Source organism: Zophobas morio, unplaced genomic scaffold, assembly GCF_036711695.1.
Source record: "Zophobas morio isolate AGI-343-1 ecotype UQ-CSIRO unplaced genomic scaffold, CSIRO_AGI_Zmor_V1 ptg000044l, whole genome shotgun sequence".
Classification (NCBI taxonomy): domain Eukaryota; kingdom Metazoa; phylum Arthropoda; class Insecta; order Coleoptera; family Tenebrionidae; genus Zophobas; species Zophobas morio.
The window spans coordinates 4,866,713-4,894,567 of record NW_026972149.1 but is presented as its reverse complement, the minus strand read 5'-3'; the positions used below and the strand labels follow the sequence as shown (position 1 = coordinate 4,894,567).

The following is a 27,855-nucleotide window of genomic DNA, read 5'->3' as shown; positions in this document are numbered from 1 at the left end:
TAATTATTTATGATTATAATCCTTGATTGTGGTACCTATATAATTTTCATGCAATTTTTCGATAATTTCCTATAGCCTTTATCTGATATTCATAGTCTCGCAGTTGCATCAGCTTCTAGTTAAAAGGTAAAAAGAAGTAATTTGCCGTCTGCATCGTGCCTTGCCTTGAAAACGAATTCGATGAACTCGGATGATGCAATTCTCCCATTTTCGATATAGGCAACAATCCCACAATGCATTACGAAATACTAAAAAAAATGTGTAAATATTTACTAAAATGGATTCGACGACTCTTCATTCACCTTTTTTCTCAAACACAAAAATATTTACCTCGGTGCATAATAGAATGAGTGTTTGTTTCGCGTTTGGCACGTCCGAGATTTGGACTTTCACTCTTGTATTTAAGGATTGACTTTTGGCACTTACGTCAAAAACATTCACGAAATTTCACTATTAACTTAAAAATAATACGTAAACACAAATGGCTGGACCAAAATAAAACCAGTTTCAGTGACTAAATTTTATAATAATAATAATAATAGATCTACTTTCAGTGTAAAATTAAAGTATTAAAAAAACACCACAAACTAATTTTTTATTCAAAATACTTTCCATTCCTGAGGATAATTGTTCCTAGTTCTTGAACTGCAACGAGTCGCGTCGAATTTGCGATTTCGCTTCCGTCTGAGTCTGTTGGGTGCAGTAATACGAGGACAAACTTAAACAGTTTTGGGGTTTTGCATTAAAACTAATGAACTTAAACTGGAAGTGTTATTTCACTTTTACTCTAACCGAAACATATATATTTTTATGTTTTCTGGAAGTTTTATGACCCCAAGATTTAGGAAGAGTAGGTCCCCCATTTCCATCTGTCGCCTGTGTGTGTAGATTTTTATTAGACGGATAATCTCCGAAACTACCGGACTAATTTTATTCTAGTCCATGTTTAAAACAATTAATTAACCCACGAGAAGGTTTTACATTTTTAAAAAAGAAAGTTGGGACCCCCAAGAAGGTTTTACATTTTAAAAAACGACAGTTGGAGCCCCTAAGAAGGTTTTACATTTTTAAAAAGGACAGTTGGGACCCCCGAGAAGGTTCCACATTCTTATAAAAATACATTTGGGGCCCCTGAGAAGGTTTTACATTTTTAAAAAGGACAGTTAGGACCCCAGAGAAGGTTTCACTTAAAAAAAAACGACATTTGGCGCCCCCGAGAGGGTTTTACATTTTTAAGAAAGACAATTGAGACCCCCGAGAAGATTTCACATTCTTAAAAAAATACATTTGGGGCCCCTGGAAAGGTTTTACATTTTTAAAAAACGCAGTTGGGACCCCGAGAAGGTTTCACATCCTTAAAAAAACATTTGGCGCCCCCGAGAAGGTTTTACATTTTTAAAACAGACAATTGGGACCCCCGAGAAGGTTTTACCTTTTTAAAAAAGACAGTTGGGATCCCCGAGAAGGTTTTACATTTTTAAAAAGACAATTGGGACCCCTGGGAAAATTTCACATTCTTAAAAAAATACATTTGGGACCCCCGAGAAGGTTTCATATTTTTAAAAAATACATTTGGGGCCCCTGAGAAGGTTTTACATTTTTAAAAAAGACAGTTGGGACCCCCGAGAAGGTTTTACCTTTTTAGAGAAGACAGTTGGGAACCCCGAGAAGGTTTTACATTTTTAAAAAGACAATTGGGACCCCCGGGAAGATTTCACATTCTTAAAACAATACATTTGGGACACCCGAGAAGGTTTCACATTTTAAAAAAATACATTTGGGGCCTCCGAGAAGGTTTTACATTTTTAAAAAGATACATTTGGGGCCCCTGAGAAGGTTTTACATTTTTAAAAAACACAGTTGGGACCCCGAGAAGGTTTCACATCCTTAAAAAAACATTTGGCGCCCCCGAGAAGGTTTTACGTTTTTAAAAAAGACAGTTGGGACCCCCGAGAAGGTTTCACATTCTTAAAAAATACATTTGGGCCCTCCGAGAAGGTTTTACATTTTTAAAAAAATACATTTGGGACCCCGAGAAGGTTTCACATCCTTAAAAAAACATTTGGCACCCCCGAGAAGGTTTTACATTTTTAAAACAGACAGTTGGGATCCCCGAGAAGGTTTTACCTTTTTAAAAAAGACAGTTGGGATCCCCGAGAAGGTTTTACATTTTTAAAAAGACAATTGGGACCCCCGGGAAGATTTCACATTCTTAAAAAAATACATTTGGGACCCCCGAGAAGGTTTCACATTTTAAAAAAATACATTTGGTTCCCCTGAGAAGATTTTACATTTTTAAAAAAGACAGTTGGGACCCCCGAGAAGGTTTTACCTTTTTAAAGAAGACAGTTGGGAACCCCGAGAAGGTTTTACATTTTTAAAAAGACAATTGGGACCCCCGGGAAGATTTCACATTCTTAAAACAATACATTTGGGACACCCGAGAAGGTTTCACATTCTAAAAAAATACATTTGGGCCTCCGAGAAGGTTTTACATTTTTAAAAAGGTACATTTGGGGCCCCTGAGAAGGTTTTACATTTTTAAAAAACACAGTTGGGACCCCGAGAAGGTTTCACATCCTTAAAAAAACATTTGGCGCCCCCGAGAAGGTTTTACATTTTTAAAAAAGACAGTTGGGACCCCCGAGAAGGTTTCACATTCTTAAAAAATGCATTTGGGGCCTCCGAGAAGGTTTTACATTTTTAAAAAGGTACATTTGGGGCCCCTGAGAAGGTTTTACATTTTTAAAAAACACAGTTGGGACCCCGAGAAGGTTTCACATCCTTAAAAAAACATTTGGCGCCCCCGAGAAGGTTTTACATTTTTAAAAAAGACAGTTGAGACCCCCGAGAAGGTTTCACATTCTTAAAAAATGCATTTGGGGCCGCCGAGAAGGTTTTACATTTTTAAAAAGATACATTTGGGGCCCCTGAGAAGGTTTTACATTTTTAAAAAGCACAGCTGGGACCCCGAGAAGGTTTTACATCCTTAAAAAAACATTTGGCGCCTCCGAGAAAGTTTTACATTTTTAAAACAGACAGTTGGGACCCCCGAGAAGGTTTTACCTTTTTAAAAAAGACAGTTGGGTTCCCCGAGAGGGTTTTACATTTTTAAAAAGACAATTGGGACCCCCGGGAAGATTTCACATTCTTAAAAAAATACATTTGGGACCCCCGAGAATGTTTCACATTTTTAAAAACATACGTTTGGGGCCCCTGAGAAGGTTTTACATTTTTAAAAAACACAGTTGGGACCCCGAGAAGGTTTCACATCCTTAAAAAAACATTTGGCACCCCCGAGAATGTTTTACATTTTTAAAAAAGACAGTTGGGACCTCGAGAAGGTTTCACATCCTTAAAAAACATTTGGCGCCCCCGAGAAGGTTTTACATTTTTAAAAAGACAGTTGGGACCCCCGAGAAGATTTCACATTCTTAAAAAAATACATTTGGGGCCCCTGAGAAGGTTTTACAATTTTAAAAAAGACAGTTGGGACCCCCGAGAAGGTTTCACATTCTTAAAAAATACATTTGGGGCCTCCGAGAAGGTTTTACATTTTTAAAAAAGATAGTTGAGACCATTAAAAAAAAAGTCATTTGGCGCCTCCGAGAAGCTTTTACATTAAAAAAAAAATCGAACCACAATTTTCCCTTTTTAAATATATGTGGTGTAATTTTAAAAATTATAATGAAACACAGATTACTAACAGAACCTCCAGAAAATCGTCTTAATCCCTTGTACAAATCACTAACCCCACTAACAATTTATCCACCAAAAACCAAACATTATTTTCAAAAATCACTTAAAATTCATCTAATTAATTAACAATGGAGACGTGTTTCCGGTTCCGTAAACTTGTTAAGGCTGTTTCCCTTATTATTTCCCTCACCACCCCAGACGAGTTCGCGAATTCCAAGAACCGAGCCGTCCGAGGTTTCCAAGAAATTCACCAAGTGATTTTTTCCAAGAACTGTATTTAATATGTCTAAAAAGTTATCAACTGCATAGACGAGAAAATTCTGTTTTATTCTAGCAAACAAAAGATAAAATATAGAAAACTCACCGCAAATTATAAATAACAGGTCTTCTTTGGGATAATTCTTCAAGTAACCGTGAAAACGAGAATCAAATTTTCAAAAAAATTTCCAAAAAATCTGAAAATGGTTTTATTTGGGTAAAAAAAATAGTCATCTAGAGAATTGAAAGTAGATGATGAACCTGAAGCTGCTAGGATAAATTTTCAATTAACCGAAAAAATTGAGAATTTGACAAAAATTTTCCAAACAAATTTTAAAAGTGGTTCTATACAAATCGAAAAAGGGACCATTTTATCAAAAATTCAACGTAAGTTACAAATTTGAAGTTCTTTTTCGATAACCCTTCGAATAATCGAAGAAAATCGGAATCTAGTTCTAAAAAAAGATCAAGTTCGAACAAATGTCAAAAATGCTTTTATTCTGGCAAAAATATATAAAATATAGAAAAGTCACCGTAAATTATGAATATAAGGCCTCTCTTCAAATAACCGTGAAAAACGAGAATCAAATTTTCAAGAAATTTGAAGATGAACCTGAAGCTGCGTGGATAGACGTTCAAATAAAAATGAGAATTTAACTGACAAAAAATTTCCAAAAAAATATAAAAAGTGGCTCTACTGAAGACGAAAAAGGGGCTACTATATCGAAAATTCAACGTGGATTACGAAATAATCCATATATTAGAAAAAAGTCAAAAATGCCTTTATTCTGCGAAAAGTGATAAAAAACAGAGTCCACTATTTTTGAGATAACTCTTCGAATAACTGAAAAACGGGAAACTAATTTTTTTTTATTTTCAAAAAAGCCTGATTTTTGATAATCTAAGGCGTTGATTTTGAGCAACTAGAGATCAGCCCGCGTGAGTTCGAATCCCATCCTCACCGACATTTTGTTTAATTTATAGAGATTATCAAAAACGAAAAGAAAGTAACCTTCGACCAATTTTTGAAGCTTTGGGTTTAAAGATAAAAGATAAAATAAGAATAAAAAATTCCACATTCTTTAAAAAGAAAACAGTTTGGCATTAAAAAAAAGACATTTGGCGCCCCCGAGAAGTTTTCACATATTTAAAAAAAATTCGAACCACAATTCAAAATTCATCAAATTAATTAACCGTAAACTCGTTAAAACTGGTTTCGGTATTACACCCCCTCCCGACCCTCAGACGACCCTTCCTCGAGTTCGCGAATTCCAAGAACCGAGTCGTCCGCGATTTCCAAGAAATTCGCCAAGTGATTTTGTAATCTAATTTAAAAAAATTTAACAATTTTTCGTCTACAAAGTTCTCAACTTCACAGACTAAAGAAGCTCTGTCGAAATAACTTGAGGCAATTTTTTTAGTTGTTTTAATTTGTAATTTCAATTCGTGCTCATGTCGGAGTTTCACCGTCTCGCGAAAAATCGTAAACTTTCTATCGGAGCTTTCACTTTTAATTTTGGGCTTACTCGAAGTTCGTTTTATTTTCGTACCGTCGCTGATTACACAGATTACAGAATTATCCTCATTGCAGCGAAAATGGTGGAATTTAGCAAGCTCGTCGATGATCTAGTGTTTTCGGGTGTGTCTAGCAGTTAAAAATCATTTTGAAATAAAGTGCTCGGTTTATTCGGGATTTTCATGTTCGTACGAGAGTGGTTGACAGCATTATCCATTACAATAACACTCCTGCGGTATTTAGGCTAGCGTTCATTGTTAAATTTTTGCATCACGAGCATTTTTGCGTCCTGCATGTGATATGATTATTATTTCCCTTTTTGAAATGGAGCGTCAATATTAAAAGCACTCAGCCTCAATCCCACCTGTCTTCTAAATAAAAAATTGCTCTATTTCAACCGATATTTTTTGTGACTTGTAAATAAATAATATCGTTACCATTTTAGTAGTTAATTTGTGACGTCACTAGTTGTTTTTCAGAAATTTGTCGTAGGAACATTTTTTGTGAAGCACTCATATATAATTCTTTTCCAAAAATGGATCACATCCTTTTTTAGTGTGTCAAAATTACTGTTTAGTTAACAAAATTTTTCACTTTATTGAGTAAGAGCTAGACGCGACGTTAAAAAAGAACGGTGTTTATTTTATATAAAATCTAAATTTACTTCAGTTTTCTGTAAAAGGAAACCGTCTTACTTATTAATGTTTTTTTAAAGGATGTGAGCTTTGAGTAAAAGGAGCTCCGTCAGAGAAATTCAGTGAAGTGAAAAATCGGTAAAGAAAAATAAACATTGATTGTAATTCGCCTCGATTGCTATACCTACATATATTGTGTTTGCAGAAAATGTCAACGCCCGCTTTGGTTCATTCATATTCGGTAATAATTCTTGCGGGTAAATATTTTCAGTGATTTGGTAGCATATTTGCTTAATTTTTCGGATGCTATATACACAGTGCAGATATTTGTCGCTGGAACGAAATTGTGAAAATTGATACGTACAATGCGGCAAACTAATAACAAAGATTATGCCAAGTTGGAATGAAAAAATGTTACAGAAATGATAAATCGCTTGTTCTGATTTTGTGCCAAAATTTACCATCGATCGATAGTGTTTGGTCTTACTATAGATGAAAAGACGCATTGTCAAGCCGTCTATCACTAGACTTACACGGCCATTAATAAACTTTTTAGACAGACTTGTCAATTTCTCGTAAACGCCAAGTGCCACCATTACGCAGTCTAAATCCTCTATAAAAACCCCAAGGTGTCAGTGTTAACCCTCTTAAATGTTTATTTGGGTGAGAGTAAATTATGTCTGGTAGAAGTTTTAATCTTTATACGGATCTAAGGGCGGGAATTTGACACAGGTTGACAACTGGAAAACAGCGATCAATAACAGCGTTTACAACCCTCGACATTAACTGTCCGCCGGATAAATAAGAGCAATTTCGACAAGTTATAAAAAATACAGACCTTGACACGCCGAAAAGGATGAGTCAAGTGACGACATAAGCATCTATTATTTTTGTCTAATTCGTTCTAAAGATGCGCCGCGAATTCCTTATCTTTTCGCCTTAACATAAATAACAATCCGATAATATTTAGCTTAGTTGTGACCTTTTCGTCACCGGAAGACCCCAAAAACGAAGGACGCGTAGTAAGAAATCTACGCATCGAATTTGCGGCCGAAACGGCACGAATGTAAATGAATTCACAACATATCTGTTTGTGTTGTCTGTTAGTGTTAACGATTACGGGGGTGTGTCTCTGTTATCGTCCATAAATTACGCGAACCACGTGGATTTGTGTACAAATTGTCAAGTCAATAAGTTGTAGAATTACATCAGATAGCTAGTACGAAAAAGGACCCTGAGGCTGTGAAATGCAATGCACCACTTATACTGTCCATTCAGCTTATGTTTCTGCACTTGATGTGCGCCAAGCGAGTCAATATGTTATCGGTTTGATAGTAATAGGGAGCATACAGAACATCAAGAACCGGAGTACTCCACATCCACACTCAAATTCCTGACAACTCTCGCGGTGTGCACATCAAGGAATTTGTGCCAACTTATAGATGGATTTAATACTCAAAATTGTCGTTGTGGGGCTCCTCAACTTCTACGCAGTCACGGCTCTAGTGGAAGGTCAGTCATTTTTTAACAATTTTTCCAAAATAATTTTGATTTTTAACCGATTTTGAAATTGTTAAATAATTGTAATTATTGTTACTATTATTGCGTGCAATATATTAAGATACAGGGACCCTAGACTTGTATATTGCAACTGCGATTTTTTTAAATTATTATTATTATTATTATTATTTCGTAGATAGAAGGGCGACATGTGTCGCCCGACCTTGTAGCATCCCTTATCTCTTATTTTTGTTTTCGCGTTATTGAAATTGGGTATCAATATTTTAAGAAGCTAATTATGTTTTATCTAAGATTGTGTATTTTTACCACTCGCTTCGGAAAATTTGTGCGATTTGATTAAACTGCACGATTTTTTGTTTCCGTGTGTAGCTCAGTCTACAATATTCGTATGAAATATATTTGGGTCGACAATTAAAGCTCCCTTTATGCGCCACGTGCTCGGCGCTTTATGTTCATTTCTAATATGAAATCTAGAGTCTTATTTTTATTTATGTTCGTGGGTAATGACGATATGAAAATGTCAGTTATTGCGTTCCAACACAGTTAACATTTTATTGTTGTCGGGATGTATATAGGGGAACTTTAGTCACAATAATACAGGTTATCGCAAAAATAAATCCACTTCGTGCTCTAACGGTCGTCACTATGCTTATAAAATAGTCTCCGATTATTCATAGTTGCATCGACTGCAAACCCATTCCGTATCAAACGATCTAATTATATAAAGTAATGAAGACCGAAATCGCAGCAATTCCTATTCATGTTTGTTCGTTCAATATTGGGGCACGTATTTCCATAATATCGTTCCAAAAAAACCTTTGTGATATAAGTTTTACCGAACGTGCATTAATAAACGCGCGTTCCGTCTTATTTTGTAAAATTTAACCCGATAAAAGGATTCGACTCATTGTTGGCGCTGAAGTGAAAACAGATCCCTTAGGTAGTGGCCAGTCGGACATCAAAGTTCCGTTTGTTGCTTTGTCAAGCCTTTTTGTTTCTTCGGAATTATTAATATGTGAAAGTTATATCGAGATATCGCGTATTTCCGCACTTTAATAAAGGGTCAAAGATTCCCCATTAAATTTATTGCATTTATATACGCAATAATTGTGTGAAGGTTAAGGATCATGTATTGATTTCGCAAAATGCACGTTTTTCTGACAACACATACGTTCTCGGATTTCTTCTGACATTTAGTCACAATTAAGGGCTTCCAAACCACGTAAAAACTAACTGCTTCGTTACAACTCTAAATCAGAAATTTTGTGACGTATTGCATCATTTAGTAAAATGTTGAGGTTAGCTCGCGCCATCTTTGTTATTAACATGTCGTTAAACTCAGCTTTCTGTCCATAAAACAAAAAGTGCAATTTTTTGTTAAAATGATTGATTCTAGATCGGTTTTCTTAAGCAAAGCTTGTTGCGTCTTCGATAAATGAAGACAAATTTCGCGGTCGTTGATCCGTGATGGCTGAAACTTTGTCTTTTTATTAAGGAAGATTGGGTGTTCAGTTTTTTGATAAAGTCGGTGGACTCGAGGCGTGCAGTTCCCACTTTACATGTATGTATAATTTTTATGACCGATGGGTGTATTGCTTAACTGATTGTTAAGTACGTTAATATTTTAATTTTAAAAAGTTTGTAGAAGTGAAATGAAAGTGGAGCACTGATTGATTTATGGCTACTATATTTAACAAATCGTGTGGTTTGTAGCTGTTGGCACCTCTTAACGGTGGTTAGATTATAATGGTAGTCGAATTTTTGGTATTTGTCTTTGCGCGTCGTACGACGGATATGAGTATCAACTCAAACTAAGGTAATAGAAAGGGGAAATGAGCGAACATGAATAATGACGAAGACTCTTGATTTGAATGTGATACAGATACGGCAGGGTAGCACAATTTCACATTTAGTAAGATTATATATACCCTATTGTCAGTATATCCTATTTTGTAATTAACTACTATCAGTAAATGACAGGTCGAAAAGTGCCTATGTTCACCCCTACAAGGGACGACTTACCTATTTTCAGACATACGTATACCCGATAATTAACTCCGGCTTATCACATCACATTTCTATTATACGTATTTTCAAATATTCAGACCAGCATAATTCCATCGATTTCGAGGTAATACGTCCATAATAAATTCGCTTAATCGTTTCACCTCGATCCCATTCGTTGACTTGATTATAAAATTTCGACTTCCGATTACCCAATAACGAAAAGCGTTTTCATTTTCCAGAGTTGATTTGTTACCGTAATTTTTGAATTTGAAGTCTAGCTACAATTGTAATGTAAATATTCCTTTTGCGCATTATCCTTAGAATAATGTTGAACACTTGTGGGGAAAGTTTAGAGAAAGTTCGAAAGTAAATTTTCCACATCTTTCGGAAATTAATAATCTTGGTGGCACCGAAGTTACTAAAACAATATTCGTTCTTCAAAGTAATAGAATTTTTTATGTAAATAGTTAATTTCGACTTCTTGAATATCGCAGACGAAAATTGCTACAGAAACGCGTAATTAAGTCTTGTTTTGTAACAATTCTAGAGAAAGTAAGGTTAGAATCGCCACGATCCGCTTTTTGCTGTGTAAACCTTCGGCAAGAATGCGACAAGCGTCACACCTTCGGGCTGTACCGCCTCTTGTGTCGCTTTGATTTTTGATCGTGTTTGATTTTGCGTCGGGGGTAAGTCTCCCTACGCTGTGTACATATCGAAAAAGTTGATTGAATTTTTTGCGACTTATTAAATTTTCAAGTTATTAACAAAAGGAAAACACGCCACATTAGAAACCGACTTTGACAAGTTAATAAATCCATAAGTATTGATCTCTGCCGGCGCGATAAATTCGACTTATTAGGGTGGCGCGTCGTTCGTGCTTTTGCTGAAATTCATCAATTTAACGCAGCGAAAAATTCATGAAAAAATAACGCGAAAGCAACCCTTTCGAGTCAGTTTTCCTTTTTGTTTCCGTGCCGAACTGGAAAAGAACGACGGCTATGAATTAACTAAAAAGGGTTATCTGGCGAACGTGCTCTATTGAATCCAAATCAGCTAATCTTGGAGGTAAACCTATATAATTTTCTTCGCCCTTTGTTAATTAATTTCAAACTATAAATAATTGCGAGCAAATTAAATTCGGGAGGAAATAGATTAACGTCGCAATCGATAAATTCTTAAAACGACACCCACGCCAACATTTCTGGAAATTGTTAAATTAATTGGAAATGTATGCCTTCCAGACTACACGGTGATATTATTCACGGAAATGATCGCTTCGTTACAATAATTGAGATACGATTGTGTGTTTTGTCATATACAATATAACGAGGCTTCTGGGCGTATTTTTTCCACCAGGAAGTAGAACGCACGTATGGTAATGTTATGTGCTTAAGGGAAGTCGGTGTATTGATTTACGACATAAGGAACAATGTAGTTCGATCTCGTCTTCAAAGAACATTACATCGACATTGTGTCTCATAAACACCCCGAATTGTAAGAAAAAATTCATAATTATTTCATAACCGGGAGAAATTTTAAATTCACAGCACGCTATTAGCACACAGACATCTTTTATTATTAAGTAAATTAGCCGAGGGAGTTGAATTTAATTGAAACGTCTTATGATTAGATTTAAATTATTTTTAACGAAAATGTCTCTTCCGCTTACTTGAGAGTCCGTTTTGTACGAGCTTTGCAAGTAAAACTTACGACGCATGGTGATAAAGGTCAATCGACAGCTTCTTATTAAGACAAACTGTGGCGTCCCGGTTCGAATTTTCGCCTAATGGCTCGACGAGAGGGCTCAGGTGTACTCGCTGTCAATTCACCGAAAGGAGATGCAATAAAGTAATGTAAAAAAGCAAGAGAAGCTTAATAATACTTAAGCGCAAACAACGTCAAACAAGGGAGCTTTCGGTAGATCAAACACAGCTTGATTAAATTTTATCTACAGTGACTTTTTTAAATTACGCGATGAAAATCTCTCGTGGTCAAGCAAAACTTTATTATTATTTTTAGTGACGTTTAATTAAAAGTTAATTTTAATTTCATTTCATCCCGTGAAAAACAATATTATCACGTTGCTACGAGGTTCATGTTTATTTTGCCGAGTTTTCAGACTCGACGTTCTGAGTATCAATATTTGTTCAATACGCCTGCGATATTAAAAACTAATCCTTACAAAAAAGTGCAGCTTATTCTCGCGAAAGATTTTCGGTCAATTTCCGCTTGTGTCCCGTGTCGTAATGAATTCTAAATTCAATTTGCGATGTAAATTGAATATCATTGTACATATATAATAATACATAGGAAATGGTGCAGATGAAGAACGCCGAAACTTTTTAAATATATGGCGTTTCATATCGACCCGAAACGAACGTATTTTTAACTTTATGGAGTTTGAAACACACCCTGGAAATACTTACGAACTTACAATTTTTATACAATAACACCCGTGTCAGAAGGACGTGCGACTCAAACAAAAAGGCTAACAAACTTAACCCGTACCCGAAGATTTATTTATCAAACTGACAAAGCAAAATTCTATCTTAGAACACAGCGAGGATGTCAAGCTGAAAAAATTCCATATCTGGAGAACACTCTAGTTTATTACTTCTACTCCTGAACACACTTATAATCGAGAATCTAGTAGAGCAGCGACTCTTTATTAAAAAATTAGTACAACTGTTGCCGTATTAACGGCGCAGTCGGTAGGATGAGTGTGCGCTCCCAAACTAATTTAAACAAAATTCGTATGATTATAAACGCAACTCATCAATAATTTCGTTAATTATGAAACTTTCATCAAACGAAATCGTTCGAGTTTTTCTGATGAAGTGTATTTGTCAGGGTTTAAATTACACACCGAAATGTCTCAACCCTTCGCACTAATTTATATTTCGTCGCGTTAAAAATCCTGCTCAATTATGTATATTTCGGTCAGGTCTGGCCCAAAATTATTAATTTTTGGCGGGCGTATACGTGTAATGAATATGTATGTGTGAGGCCAGTCGCAGCGTTAAATTAACATTTTCTTTCAAAGTTGGCGAGTGGCAGAAATAAAAACAGCATGGGCATTTACGAGAGGAAAAATGTTTTGACAGAAAACGTCTATATAAAATCTAATTACACAATATTCCGGAGCAAATGGCTTTTTCTCGTTTGTCGTCTTACGGATGTAAACCATCCACTCGCTAAATATTTTGAATAATCGACGTTCTCTTGTTATTTTTCTTTTATAATTCGGTTTTCCCTTTAGTAAACTGTGCGGATTGAAAGCTGCATCGTTAGCTCAACACCCCGTTTAAGGCAACCACCGCCTGATCATGGACCGAAAACAGTAAATGGACTAGTTTATTAATAATTTGTAGCGAAGCCAACTTCGGTCCTAACGTCATTATCATTTTTTGAATTTATAATAGTTACAGTAGTTATATATATAGCTGCTTTTCACTTGGTCTTTTGAGACGTCCTTTATTGTTGAATGTTTCTCTGTGTGGTTTACCGCCGTTCTCTACTCTCGTAGTTTCTGTAAGACTAGCTATTAAGTTTGTTCCTTTAATTACATAATTCGCTAAAGTTGCGGGAAGCACGGTCACTTGGCGACGTAGAATTGTCGTGGTTTGGGTCGAGACTGATTGTATCCCGGTACAAGGACCAACTTTCATCACTGGTCATTATTCCGGCCAAAAAACTTCACCAAACTTGGCGTAGTCCACTCTCCAAGTTTGCGACAGTAGGAACAATTGCGTCGCATCGCAAAAAACTCTTCATTAACCCTGAAAAAAATTAATGCACAACTGAATAAATAACGTAATGAGAAATGCGCAGAACCTCATCGCTTTATCCGAACTAACAACCGAGAAAATTAAATTTGAAATTTTCAACGTTTGGGGGCTTATGTGTTCGGCTGTCCGCTCGGTGATAATTACCATCGGTGGCAATTTACGCAGATTTTCGCCGCTGCTAATTTTTTACACTCTTCCGAATATTATCTTCATCAAAAATTTACGCACGGTCATAAAAATTCCGTTTTCCATCTAAAACTCGATTGGAAGTGGTTAGGATCCCGACACTGTAATCAACGTGTATTCATTTATATCCCGCGTGGGCGTGGCGGGTAAAAACACGCCCTCTGTGTCGCTCATTTAGCGGACTTGTAATTTTGGCAATTCGCGTGTGACAATTAAAAAAGTTGGGTTAAAATGAGATTTTTGAGAGTGCGAAGTACAACGAAAGATCGGAATGCGGTTGTAAGTAAATAATTGATGGATGTGTATTGCAAAAACTGGCAAAGTAAGTGGGGACGTTGCCCTTAAAACCTATTACCACAGGAGGTTGAATATATATATGTGTATGGTCGACTTCGATCCCTGCGCGTTTCTTTTTTATGGTAATTTGTTAGAATGCGAACAAATTAATGAATCAACCCACGAGCTATTTATCAGATGTGACACCCCCAGGTGTAAATAAACCAGAGCAAATCACTTGACTCCTCACACGCAAATAAATTGATTAGTGGATCACAAAGGGGGCGAGGGCCAACTGCATTAGAATAATCGTTTGATTTATTATACTTCGTTTTTTGGAAGTTGGCTTCTGATGATTTTAATGAAATTATGATCAATTATAAAGTTAATTAGGAACTTTTGTGTGTGATAGGTTATCGATTTATGCGGCTAAAAGCAAAGTTAAATTGCGATTAAAGTCTTCAAAGTATGAATAGAAAGCCTGTAACATAACAGGAAAAACGTGTACTAAATTATGCGTCAAAGTTTTGTGGTGTGATAACTAGTGGCGCTATGTCTCATGTCTAACTTAATTACTAGCTTAAGCCATTACGTGTAATTATAAAAGTAGCTTTTGCAAGAATATGTTTAGTAAATTATCTTGTTTGGCTATGCATGATTGATTTCGCTTCAGTTTAATTGTACTTATTTTTATTATTACTATTATTACGCGGGTATGAAGGAAGCGTGAGACGGTGAAAAATGGTGTGACGTTTCTCCGTAACTACATGAAAAATGGTTAAGCAAGAAACAAAAATCACAGGTGCCGTTATATGCGAGAAATAATTTGAGTGTCTCTTTTCCCGAAGAGATAGATCAGAATTATCTCCGTAATAATACCGTCAAGACTGTCAGTCGGACACAGTATCAGACTTCTGCAACCATTTCAGAGATAAGCCTTTGAAATGTGTCCGCGCTCCCTGAACTCCAACCTTTTCATGGTTATTAGAACATATTATTTCTTGTCTAAACCGTACCACAAATTTCTTCAATTCCCGAATTCGCAACTACCTATCAAATGAAAATTCTTCAAGGAAGTTTCAACGGTATTTTCCGCTTCCACTATCTTTGTATTTTTAGCGTAAACTCCGGCGAGATTCTCCCTCGGAGAAATATTGTGTCAAAGTTTTCATTCACAACGTAGTACGAACGAGTTCGAGATTGAATTGATATTGTTTTCGAGACCCAAATTAATTTAATTAATATCTTACAAACGTGTAAATACAGTTCGCTGGGTACTGCAAATTGTTAAAGCTTGTTTTACCAGGTAGAAATTACACTATTTCGCATGCGAATCACGCTCAAAATGACCGTAATCTCTCCTTGTGCTAATAAAATTTGTTGGGAAAGTTGGCAGCCAGCAATACAATGATTTTAGTTACTGGCAAGAACCTCACTCTAACAATATTCGCATTGTACTCGAAATGCGAAGTTTCGTTTTAGAATACCCCAGTTGCGCGCTCTGCACCCTCATTTAGGTCACTAAGCCATTATTTTAATACGTTTAGAAACTTTTGTTTTTACCAAAAATGCCAAAATTAATCAAACGCTAAACGGTAACTAATGTAACGACTTAAGTGTTAAGGCGATTCTACCCGTTCGTGTGGAGTAGTTTTACAACTTTGCTATTAAAATTCTAGCGGTATTATTACGTTGCTTTATATCTGGGACGACAGTATTTCAACCAAAAATGTCGAAAGTTATTACTCTCCCTTATTGTACACTTTACTGACTAAAACTATTTCTGTATTTTATCAACTTGTTACTTAACACGAGCAAGAGGTGTCCTTGTCGTTGTTACTAATTCAGCTTCGTGAAAAAATTTAAATTAAGATATAATAGGGGTCATCGTCATTAATTGATTTTATAGCCTTATTATTTTCGAATTATCACAAGCGCCTTTATGTTGACAACAGCCCGAATCCGTGTACCAATTGTGATGACCTGTGGTGTCAAATTCCAGTCGAATCAACTGTGTCTAGCACCTTAGTATCTAAGTTTAGTTTTTGGGCGCCAATTTGTAAACATTGATTGTAATATCTTAAAAAGAGTTCATTGAATATTGATGCGGGTCAGTTTTTTAAATAATTTTCTACTCGTGTATGGTTTATTCACATTTGTTGCTAAGGATAAAACGGTTCAGTAATAATGGCGATGAACCTAAGACAGATCTCTTGTAATGGATTATTATGCAATGGAGATTACGGCATACGTTCAACAAGTTATTACACTCTAAGTTTTATTATTAAGAATATCGCCCTTGCTAAATTCATAAAATATCCAATTACACTTTTTAATGGTTTCCAACGTCGTCGTCGTCAAAAGGATTAAACCTTAGAAGAGCTTCTCGTAAACAGATGTTTTCATTAATAACGAAGACGTTTAAAACTTGTCTTATTAAAAAAGTTTCCTACGGAATTCTCCTACACCTTAACAATGTCATTATCATGTAATAGTTGTTTGTTTATTCGGAATCTTTTCTGTGGAGGCTGATTGGCGTAATCACTTGTTTCGCAAATCGGTTTTAGCCACAAGATACACACCAAAAAAAAAATACAATAATAAAATTTAAAAAAATATTCATCGAGATAACAACTATAAATAACAAAAACAAATTTGTTATTTGTTGAACATATTACACAATTGTTTGTGTTGTAGTTTGTGGCACTAGTTTTCGGATTTCAACAATATAGCATTTTGAGATTTGAACAAGTTTCGCCATATTTGCTGCGTCATAGCCCTTAAGCTCCGCCTCTCTTTGCCTCAAACCGATCAATAAAGATTAAGAAACTTGCGGATGTACGATTATGCGGCTGGAACCGCTATATCAGGTGTGCCTCAAAGGTCAAGTCTTGGGCCACTATTGTTTTTAATATTCATGAATGGATAATATTTTTTGTAGTAAGCTCTAATTTGCCTGAAAATTGATTCAGTAATTTAAGGATTGTATTGAATGATTTGAATTCACTACATACACTCTTAAATCGAATCAAATATAAAAAATACCTTATGATTGTTCTACTTTAGTTTAATTCGATCTTAAAATAGATATATGGTACACATCGAATCTATTCGAAGGAGATTTTAAAATTCTTTTTTTATTTGATCTATATCGTATCGGGGGTTACGCTCATCATTTTCTATTGAGTAGATTTAACTTTGTCACACTACAAACTCGACGGAACTGTATAGGAATCAAATTTCTATATAACTTGGTCAACAATAAAATAAATTGTGTCTTAGAAAACATCAGATTTCGTTCCCGTCAGCAATCAGTTTTCACACAAAATCTATAATTCACCGATTCATAATATGTGTGAAGAGTTTAAACTAATTTGCAAGGTATGTGATATTAATTTTGATTCTACTTTAATTTTTGTTTAGAACAACTTTATAATAGTATTTGCAAGTATAGTGGGCCTTTCCAGTGATTTTTCTGTCTGTCTGTCCGTCTGTCCATCTGTCTGTAGTCCCGGGCTTTTATTAGACAAATAATCGCGGAAACTACTAGGCCGATTGTTGTTAAATTTTGTATTTATACTACAGTAAACTCACTTGACATACACCTTGTAAAACTTTTGACTTAAGCGGCTTAAGCCAAACCACCCTTATAAGTCAAACTGGCTGTTGTAAGCTTTATGGACCCGAACCGCAAGGATTATTACTGTCCATTGTTGCCATAAAGGAGCTGTGAACTGAATCAAGTTATACAATAGCCAGTTTGACTTAAAGGGTGCTATAAAATAATATAGTCCTACAAATGTAGTTTATGACGCCGTGTTGAGTTTTTACCCGAAACGTCCAGATTTTTAGAAAAAAAATTGGTCGGAAATTACTTTCCTCGCCCATAAAGCACAGCTTGTCAAATCCAGCTCTTTCGAAAAATGAAAAGATTGATTTTGCGAAAATAAAAATATGTATCTAATGTACTTGCTAAGATAAGACTGATTTTGACGAATGACATACCCTCTAATAAAATAAAGGGCGGGGGGGGGGGGTCTAGTACTTGCTAAGATAAGACTGATTTTGGTGAATAACATACCTTCTAAGAAAATAGAGGGCGGGTGGGCGGGGCTAATACTTTGTTGGATAAGACTGATTTTGGCAAATGACAAACCCTCTAAGAAAATAAAGGGTGGGTGGGCGGGGCTAGCACTTGGTAAGACAAGACTGTTTTTAGCAAATGACATACCCTCTAAGAAAATAGAGGGCGGGTGGGTGGGGCCAGTACTTATTGTTATTATTGTTAAGATAAGACTGCCCGCCCAATCGCCCTTTATTTTCTTAGAGAGTAAGTCCTTTGCCAAAATCAATCTTATCTTGGAAGGTACTAACTCCGCCCACCTGCCCTTTATTTTCTTATAGAGTAAGTGTCCGTTGACAAAATCAGTCTCATTTTAACGAAGAATTTTATTTCTGTTCAGGGAAAGATAATTCATTTCATTAAGAACACATAAAATCAACCACTGAAATGGAGATAGGGTGGGTGGGCGGGGCTAATTATGTTCTTTTTTCGAGCCCCGCCCACCCACCCTCCCTCTATCTTTTTGGAAGGTATGCCATTTGCCAAAATCAGTCTTATGTTATAAAATGCTAGCCCCGCCCACCCACCCTTCTTTTTGGAAGGTACGCCATTTGCCAAAATCAGTCTTACCTTAGCAGACATTAGCCCCGCCCACCCCCGCTCTTCTCATTTTAACGACTAATTTTATTTCTGTTCAGCAAAAGATCATTCATTGTGTTAAGAACAGATAAAATTAATCAGTAAAAGCGATAGGGTGGGTGGGCGGGGCTAATTATGTTCTTCTGTCGAGTAGGAATGGAAAATGAAATGTCGTGAAAATTCGAATTGAAAATGAATTTCAAATGTTTTTAGCTAATTTTCGAAAGTGTCAAAATCAATCATGTTATAAAATGCTAGCCCCGCCCACCCGCCCTCTTTCTCTTAGAGGGTATGTTATTTGCTGAAATCAGTCTTGGCACTTACTAACCCCGCCCACCTGCCCTCCATTTTTTTGAAAGTTAGGCCATTTGCCAAAATCAGTCTTATCTTATAAAATGCTAGCCGCCCACCCACCCTCTATCTTTTTGGAAGGTACGCCATTTGCCAAAATCAGTCTTATCTTAGCAGACACTAGCCCCGCCTACCCGCGCTCTTCTCATTTTCACGACTAACTTTATTTCTGTTCAGTAAAAGATCATTCATTGCGTTAAGAACAGATAAAATTAATCAGTAAAAGGGATAGGGTGGGTGGGCGGGGCTAATTATGTTCTTCTGTCGAGCGGGGGTGGAAAGTTATAGAATCTAGAATGTGAAAAAAGTAAAAAATGTAACTTTTCAAATGTCTAGCTAATTTTCAAAAATGCTTGAAAAATGGGTAAAAATATCAAAAATGTCAAAATCAGTCTTATCACTACAAAATGATAACCCCGCCCACCCGCCCTATTTTCTCTTAGAGGGTATGTTATTTGCTAAAGTCAGTCTTATCTTAGCAACTACTAGCCCCGTCCACTTGCTCTCCATTTTTTTTAAAGTTATGCCATTTGCCAAAATCAGTCTTATCATATAAAATGCTAGCCCCACCCACCCGCCCCCTATTTTTTTTTGAAGGTATGCCATTTGCCAAAATCAGTCTTATTTTATAAAATGCTAGCCCCACCCACCCGCCCTCTATTTTTTTGGAAGTTACGCCATTTGCCAAAATCAGTCTTATCTTAGCAGACACAAGCACTCTTCTCATTTTCACGACTAACTTTATTTCTGTTCAATAAAAGATCATTCATTGCGTTAAGAAAAGATCAAATTAATCAGTAAAAGGGATAGGGTGGGTGGGCGGGGCTAATTATGTTCTTCTGTCGAGCGGGGGTGGAAAGTTATAGAATCTAGAATGTGAAAAAAGTAAAAAATGTAACTTTTCAAATGTCTAGCTAATTTTCGAAAATGCTTGAAAAATGGGTGAAAATATCAAAAGTGTCAAAATCAGTCTTATCACTACAAAATGATAGCCCCGCCCACCCGCCCTATTTCTCTTAGAGGGTATGTTATTTGCTAAAATCAGTCTTATCGTAGCAACTACTAGCCCCGCCCATCTGCCCTCCATCTTTTGAAAGTAATGCCATTTGCCAAAATCAGTCTTATCTTATAAAATGCTAGCCCCGCCCACCCACCCTCTATTTTTTTGGAAGATATGTCATTTGCCAAAATCAGTCTTATCTTAGCAGACACTAGCCCCGCCCACCCGCGCTCTTCTCATTTTCACGACTAACTTTGTTTCTGTTCAGTAAAAGATCATTCATTGCGTTAAGAGCAGATAAAATTAATCAGTAAAAGGGATGGGGCGGGTGGGCGGGGCTAATTATGTTCTTCTGTCGAGTGGGGGTGGAAAATTATAGAATCTAGCATGTGAAAAAAGTAAAAAATGTAACTTTTCAAATGTCTAGCTAATTTTCGAAAATGCTTGAAAAGTGGGTGAAAATATCAAAAATGTCAAAATCAGTCGTATCACTATAAAATGATAGCCCCGCCCACCCACCCTCTTTTACTTAGAGGGTATGTTATTTGCAAAAATCAGTCTTTTTCTTACCAAGTACTAGCCCCATCCACACACATTCTGTTTTGTTGGAGGATGTCATATGCTACAATCAGTTTTATCTTAGTACGTACTATTCATAAATTTCATACAACAATCCGTCCAGTAGTCAGTAGTTTCGGAGATTATCTGTATAATAAAAATTCGGACAGACGGCAAACAGACGGACGGACGGACAGACGGACGGACGGATAGACGGACAGACAGACAGACAGACAGACAGATAGATAGAGAAAACGTAAAAACCCTTACGCTCGGGAAGTAAAAAGTGGGTCTCGCGCTTCTGTCTGGAAAGATAATCTCCAAAACTCCTGGACCGATTATTGTCAAATTTTATATGTTTATTAAAAGTAATGTGTAAATGGTAAAACGCTGACCGAAATTTGTCTACTCGTCCCCACAACAATGTGATGACGTGATTTCAAATTTTGCATAACAAATTTGATTTATAATTTCTATAATAACGTACTCCGGTACTTGTAGTTTATGAATCCATCCTGATTTTTTACCCTAGACATCCAGATTTTGGAAAAAAACAAATTTTGTAACGTTTTGCAAACTAACTTGTAACTACAGAATCAAATAATCTCGCAACTCGTTAATCAAGTCCAAATTGATGACGTCATCTCAAAACTTTGCAAATTTCATAGGTTTTCTAAAAAGCTGAATATCTTGTACTGTACCTCAGGAACAAGGGAAGTTCTGTCAAGATAACCTTAGATCGATTTGATTTTTATAAACTCGCACTCATCTGCAACTAAAATTGACAGAAACGTAGTCTTATACTTAGAAATGACAATGAAAAATTACAATGAAAGGAAGTTTCGGTCGGACACTATTTGGGTGTGGCTCGGGGAGTAAAAATCTAAAATTTTTATCATTTTAAAATTTCCGCCAACATGACGTCACGAACCCAATAGGAGTCTTCGTCTGGTGGACCTACCATGTGATAAATGATGAATATTACGGTGGGTGTGGTTCGTAGCCAATAAGGACAACTAGGCCCGTGACGTCACCATTTAATTTTATTTGAATTTTGCCGCTACTGAATGTTTAAAAACTCATTTTGTTGTCAAAAATGAATATTATTATTATTATTTTGTAAAGTTGTGCGTAGAAGTGTAGGAGAAAAATGGATTATATGTAGGTAATAAAGAAAAAAAAAATGTTAAAGCTGTCGTCCTGTGTCACGGTGGGTGGACCGGTGGCCGGAAACCGGAGACGGTCTGACGGGAATCCGGCCTTATTCAGCATTCTTGCGGCGATGTCCTCTTTCATTTAGTTTAGTATTTTGAATTTTTTATTCATTTATTGTACCTTTTCCAGAAAACACAACATGTGCAAAAAACGAGTTCCGATGCAACAGCGGGCGTTGTATACCAGGACATTGGCAATGTGATCACGAACAAGACTGTAACGACGGCAGCGACGAAGACGAACATGTTTGCCGTAAGTAAGTTTGACAAAATCGATGAAAAAACTTGACAAATTTCTTTCAGAACAAAAAGTTTGCGGTGTTGACGAATTTACATGTCGCTCGGCGGCAGGTGAATGCGTCCCTCTAACGTGGATGTGCGACGACAACCGCGACTGTTCGGATGGCAGCGACGAGAAAGCTTGCAGTAAGATCTAATCTAGCGCCCCTCGAAAAACCCATGCAAATACCGTTAAATTATTTCAGATGAGACTTGTAGATCTGACGAATTCACTTGTAAAAACGGCAAATGTATACAGAAAAGATGGGTTTGCGATTTAGATAACGACTGCGGAGACGGTTCGGACGAGAAGGATTGTCCGCCTGTCACTTGTTCCACGGATTCGGAGTTCCAGTGTGCTGAAAATTTTTGCATCTCGACTAAATGGAGATGCGACGGGGAGTACGATTGCGTCGACGGTAAAGATGAACAGGTACGATTGTCCCCGGCTCGGGAAATCCATCTAACGAAGGAAATTGCCGTTTCAGGGGTGTCCCAAAATCGCCATCACAAGCTCCTTCTGTCTGGCGGAAGAATACGAATGTGGAGATCGCTTGACTTGCATTCACAAGGGGTGGCTGTGTGACGGGACAAGGGATTGTCCAGATGGGTCGGACGAGTCACCTGACAATTGTCAGAACATCACCTGCAGGGCGGATCAGTTCCAATGTAAAGACCGATCTTGTATTGCCGGCCATTTACATTGTTCGGGACATCCGGAATGTCCAGATGCCAGCGATGAACTCGATTGCGGTAAGTTTTTGTTACGTTTGAACTTGCATTCGCTCGATTTGAGAACCGACACAAACTGGAATAAAACACACGTAATTGACGAAAATTTTACAAAATTTACTCAAAAAAAACACGAATTTTTCAGTAGGTTAATCATTTACAAGACAACTTTCTACTCGCCGCGTCGATACCGTCTGCCAAGTTTTTCGATAAAATAAAACCATTGTACACCTTTTTTCACCCAAATCAATGTACCTACCTGTTTTATTATTTTCTCATTAAAACCGGAAATCAACCGAAAAAGCTTTCATCCAGATGATAAACACACCAAAAAGTCGAGTTCTTTTCACGTAGGCCGTCCATTTCGTTTCATTTCTAGTTTTTCAACAAGATTCCCGCCGGGAAAAGTTTTTATTTCGTTACAGTATCCATTATTAACTTTAAGCAAGATAAAGTTCTAATTATAACACACAAAAGACATAACTGCCGACTTTTCCACTCAAACGTCTAACATTTATGAAAGGAACTCGGCTCTGGTTGGCTAGTTCGAGGTCAGTTGCGGTAACGTCGACGTTAACGCGCTCTAGGTCATTAATATCAACATAAAACCCTTGGATATTTTTGGCAAAACTAAATTGTCTCTTCTTTTTGGTCAAAAGGAATGAAATTCGTTTATCGAGAATGAACGATGAAATTTGAAGGCAATTGAAAGCCTTCAGTAATTAATTGCCGGAAAAAGCCCAATTTATTGTTAATAAAAGTGATTAAATTATACTTTAAAGGCTTTTCATTTACACCCTATCAGTACCAATTAAAATTTGTAATAATTACCCATTAAAATGCATAGCTTTCCTTTATGTAGCTAAATTTATAATTAGTGTAACAAAGCTGTCCATGATTGGCCATTTTTATTTGGGTGATTCTATTACGTAGGTATTAACTTCATTGTGATTGGTTATTAAAATAATGATAAAGCTCTGGATCAGTCAGAAAATTTCAATTCAAACCCCACTATCTAAAAATTGTATATCATTATCAGAATTGTACGATTTTTGTAACTTTAATGGATGATCAGCAACTTTGACTTGAATAATTGACAAATGTCAGGTGATCGTCGATTTAAAAACAATACTAGTAGTCACGCGATGTTTATAGTTGATTATGATTGACGTAGACATTGAAGCATATTTCCGATATGGTATATGTTACTTCCACGGTCACGTCAATTACTGATTAAATTTAAAACAGTTCTCAATATAACTAATTTAAGCCGACATAAATTTCCAAAGACAGTTTGCCACTCAGAAAACTGGAACAATCACGTTATAATGTTCAAACACTACATTCAAACGACAAATTAAGCAAATTCATTGGAAATTTAAATTAAGCGACTTTGAAAACGAAGGCATATTTAAATCAACTGAACAGACAATAAATCTACAATGCGTTCACCATAACCACAATTATTGCGACTATTTTTTTTGACCCGACTGTACACGCCTTCAAACAAAAATAAATTTTCTCCTAATAAAACATTCCGAAAAAGCGCTGTGCACACATCATTCTTCTGAAACGATTCCATTTGTCGAACTTGTTTATCGGTCAATTTAAAACGAACAAAACGTTCTAAACAATCGAAAAACAGAAAGACCTCAAAGAGTTCAAAACAGTTGTCGCCTACAGCGTATGCAACAGAATTATTGGGTGACATCGGGCGTGTTAAATTCGTCAGTGTGTACAAGGCACTTTCCGCACACTGATTTACTCCCGTTTTTATCTATTTTCTGACTTTCTTTCTTTATTTCGAAGCGTGTTATGTCGACGTGTACAACGTTATATTGTAAGATGATTACAAAAGATCGTGCATCGAGTGGCCTGTGGAAAGTCTGTCACTACATCGGTAGGGGAATTTGCCGCTTCGTTGACACCAAACATATAATCTATTTACTTAAACTAATTAATTCTTTGTAATGCATTAGTGCGTTCTCATTGTTACACAAATTACGTAACAGGTATATCTTTTTACGGTTTTTTATCAGCAGTATAAGTCACGTGTTGTTGCCAAGACAACTAATAATCAATACACTCTCCTAAAAACTTTGTATATTCGCCATATTTATTATTAATGTTCCAAGTCAATTTTTTAAAACTTCTCAAAATTTGTCTGTCACATTTCATTTTAGTCGTCCTGGAAAAATGATAAGGATTTTCCACGGTGCTCCGGAAAATTCGAAAATTTAATCGAATGGAACAAATTTCGACGGACTACTTGTGTGGTCCGAATTAAATCCTTCAATCTCAAGAAAATTGTGCCAGTATCACGGTTTTAGTTGTATTCAATCGGGTCCTCTACAAGAAATGTTCAAAGTGACTCCTATTTTGCTGCAAGCACGATTTCGCACTTAAAAAGTTAAATTATAATGGACATTTGTGACAGGCTACGAGTAGTCATCAGTCATCACAACGAGGCGGCAAAACTCACGAAATTTCAAAGCCGACTTGATGTGCGGTCTTTATAATCAGCTTCTCGATTTCCGCATGTGAGGTTAAAGTCACTGAGAATGAAAACAGATTGTTTTTTGACACATTGTTATATGATCTTAATGATATTAAGTTCCTAAAAACAGTTCAATCAACAAAAAAAAAAAAGAATTATTGAGAAAAATTGGGTTTGAATTTAACCGGTTTGAATGTTTAGTTCAGGGTCTTGCCGCTAGGAGCGCGACCATATTTTAAACTTGCGAACCGAACAACCAAGGAAAACCTTTCTGACAAGGCGACGACCCACCCTAAGTTATTATTAGCGTTCTCAGCTGATATTTCTAATTTATGACGGCGAATTCGAATTTATCAAGTCGTCCGGAAAAATGACTACTGTTGTGTCGATTGTTAGGTTAGAAACTCGTAGGTGAAGTAAAAAGTTGACCACAGAAAAAAAATCTTCTGGTGGGAAATGAATGAAACTTATTTTTAAATAATAGTTTGACCGTAAAGGTCGATTTATAAACTTTCCGTTGACGTCGTTGAAAGTTGGCACGCGGTTGGGGTGACGTTAGAGGTGACTAACTTTAACTTTCGCCGTTGCGTTGCCGTACGTTAGCTTTCACATGTTTAACATGGTAAATTTTTGTAGGAAAGTATCGATTTTGCAATTAGACTCCGCCCCTTGATTGACAACGAATGAAAAGTTCACCCTGATTGAGATCGAGACGGATGGGTGGGGCTTAATTGATACGTTTAGTTTTTTTCTATAACACGATTACTTAAGAACATATTTCACATGGTAATTTCTCGTAGAAAAATAAGGATTTACAATTAAGCGCCGCCTCTCGGCTTACGACGAATAAAAAAAATCATCAGAATTGAGATAGGGCGGGTGGGGGGGCCTATATTTTGCTCTTTTTTTTTTTTTTTTTTTTTTTTTTTTTTTTTTTTTTTTTTCTTAATATACATAGCCATTTTTTCAGAACAAGTAACTTAAAACATGATTAAAACGGCACATATGGATTTTGCAGTTATGGGCCAGACCCTAATTACAAAATCGATATTTCTTTATACAAATTTTCCATTTTAAACATATTTTAAGTTTCATGTTGTGAAAAAAAAGTCTACACATATTACAACAAAAAGGCAAAATGTAAGCCCCGCCCACCCACCCTATCTCAATTGTGATTATTTTTTTTATTCACCGTGAACCAAGAGGGCGGAGCTTAACTGCAAAATACTTATTTCTTTATACACAAAATATAAACCCCGCCCACCCACCCCATCTCAATTGTGATGAATTTTTTATTCTTAGAAACTTAAAACACGTTTAAAATGGTAAATTTTTTTAAGTAAATATGGCCTTTGCAATAAGGCTCCTCCCCTACCTCTGCTAACGAATGAAAACTTCATTACTATTTAGATCAGGGCAGGTATGGGTGGGGCTTAATATTTGGATTTAATTTTTTCTTAATGTACATACATAATCATCACAATTGGGATAGGCCGGGGCTTATATTTTGCCTTTTTTTTTTTTAATATAGAATAATATAGCCGTCTCTTCACAACAAGAAACTTAAAACATGTTTAAAATGGTAAAGTCTTGTAGACAAATATGGATCTTACAATTAAACCCCTCCCCTCGTTCTGACAACGAATGAAAAATTCATCACAATTGAGAATTGAGATCGGGGCGAATATAGGTGGGGCCTAATCTTTCGCTTTATTTTTGACATGGTACTCAAAAACGGTTTTAATTTCTCGTAGAAAAGTACGGATTTTGCAGTTAAGCTTCGCCCCCTTGACTCACGACGAATAAAAAAAATCATCACAATTGAAGTAGGGTGGGTGGGCGGGGCTTCTATTTTGCCTTTTTTTCTTAATTTGTGTAGACTTATTTCGGCAACAAGACAATTAAAACACGTCTAAAATGGTAAAAGCAAACGTTGAACATGAAAGTTACCAACTTCAAAGTCAACAGCAAGTTTATAAATCCCACTTAACTGTCAAAATGAACAGTGTACGTCTGGGTGTTGCCAACATCACTATTTTAAAAATAAATCTCATGGCCAACTAGACCGGACTTTTTGATCTCTTTCTGTATGGGTGGGGCTTAATCTTTGGATTTAATTTTTTCTTAATATACATACATATTCATCACAATTGGGATAGGGCGGGGCTTATATTTTGCCTTTTTTTTTTTTTTTTCTTAATATACATAGCCGTCTTTTCAAAACAAGAAACTTAAAACATGTTTAAAATGGCAAAGTCTTGTAGACAAATATGGATCTTACAATTAAACCCCTCCCCTCGTTCTGACAACGAATGAAAAATTCATCACAATTGAGAATTGAGATCGGGGCGAATATAGGTGGGGCCTAATCTTTCGCTTTATTTTTGACATGGTACTCAAAAACGGTTTTAATTTCTCGTAGAAAAGTACGGATTTTGCAGTTAAGCTTCGCCCCCTTGACTCACGACGAATAAAAAAAATCATCACAATTGAAGTAGGGTGGGTGGGCGGGGCTTCTATTTTGCCTTTTTTTCTTAATTTGTGTAGACTTATTTCGGCAACAAGACAATTAAAACACGTCTAAAATGGTAAAAGCAAACGTTGAACATGAAAGTTACCAACTTCAAAGTCAACAG

At 36.3% G+C, this 27,855-nt stretch overlaps 1 protein-coding gene across 3 annotated transcripts in view; it reads left to right on the top strand.

Annotated features, from left to right (window-relative positions):
- The window catches only part of LOC135141698 (very low-density lipoprotein receptor), a 118,145-nt gene that overhangs the window by 83,744 nt on the left and 6,546 nt on the right, over positions 1–27,855 (top strand). For 2 of the 3 annotated variants that reach the window (XM_064073018.1, XM_064073017.1), the window contains exons 3-6: positions 21,842–21,964; positions 22,015–22,137; positions 22,197–22,423; positions 22,479–22,743. In XM_064073018.1, coding sequence (XP_063929088.1) covers positions 21,842–21,964; positions 22,015–22,137; positions 22,197–22,423; positions 22,479–22,743 — 738 coding nt within the window. Of the gene's footprint in view, positions 1–7,480; positions 7,621–21,841; positions 21,965–22,014; positions 22,138–22,196; positions 22,424–22,478; positions 22,744–27,855 lie in introns of those variants that run through there. The other variant, XM_064073019.1, reaches the window with a different exon arrangement.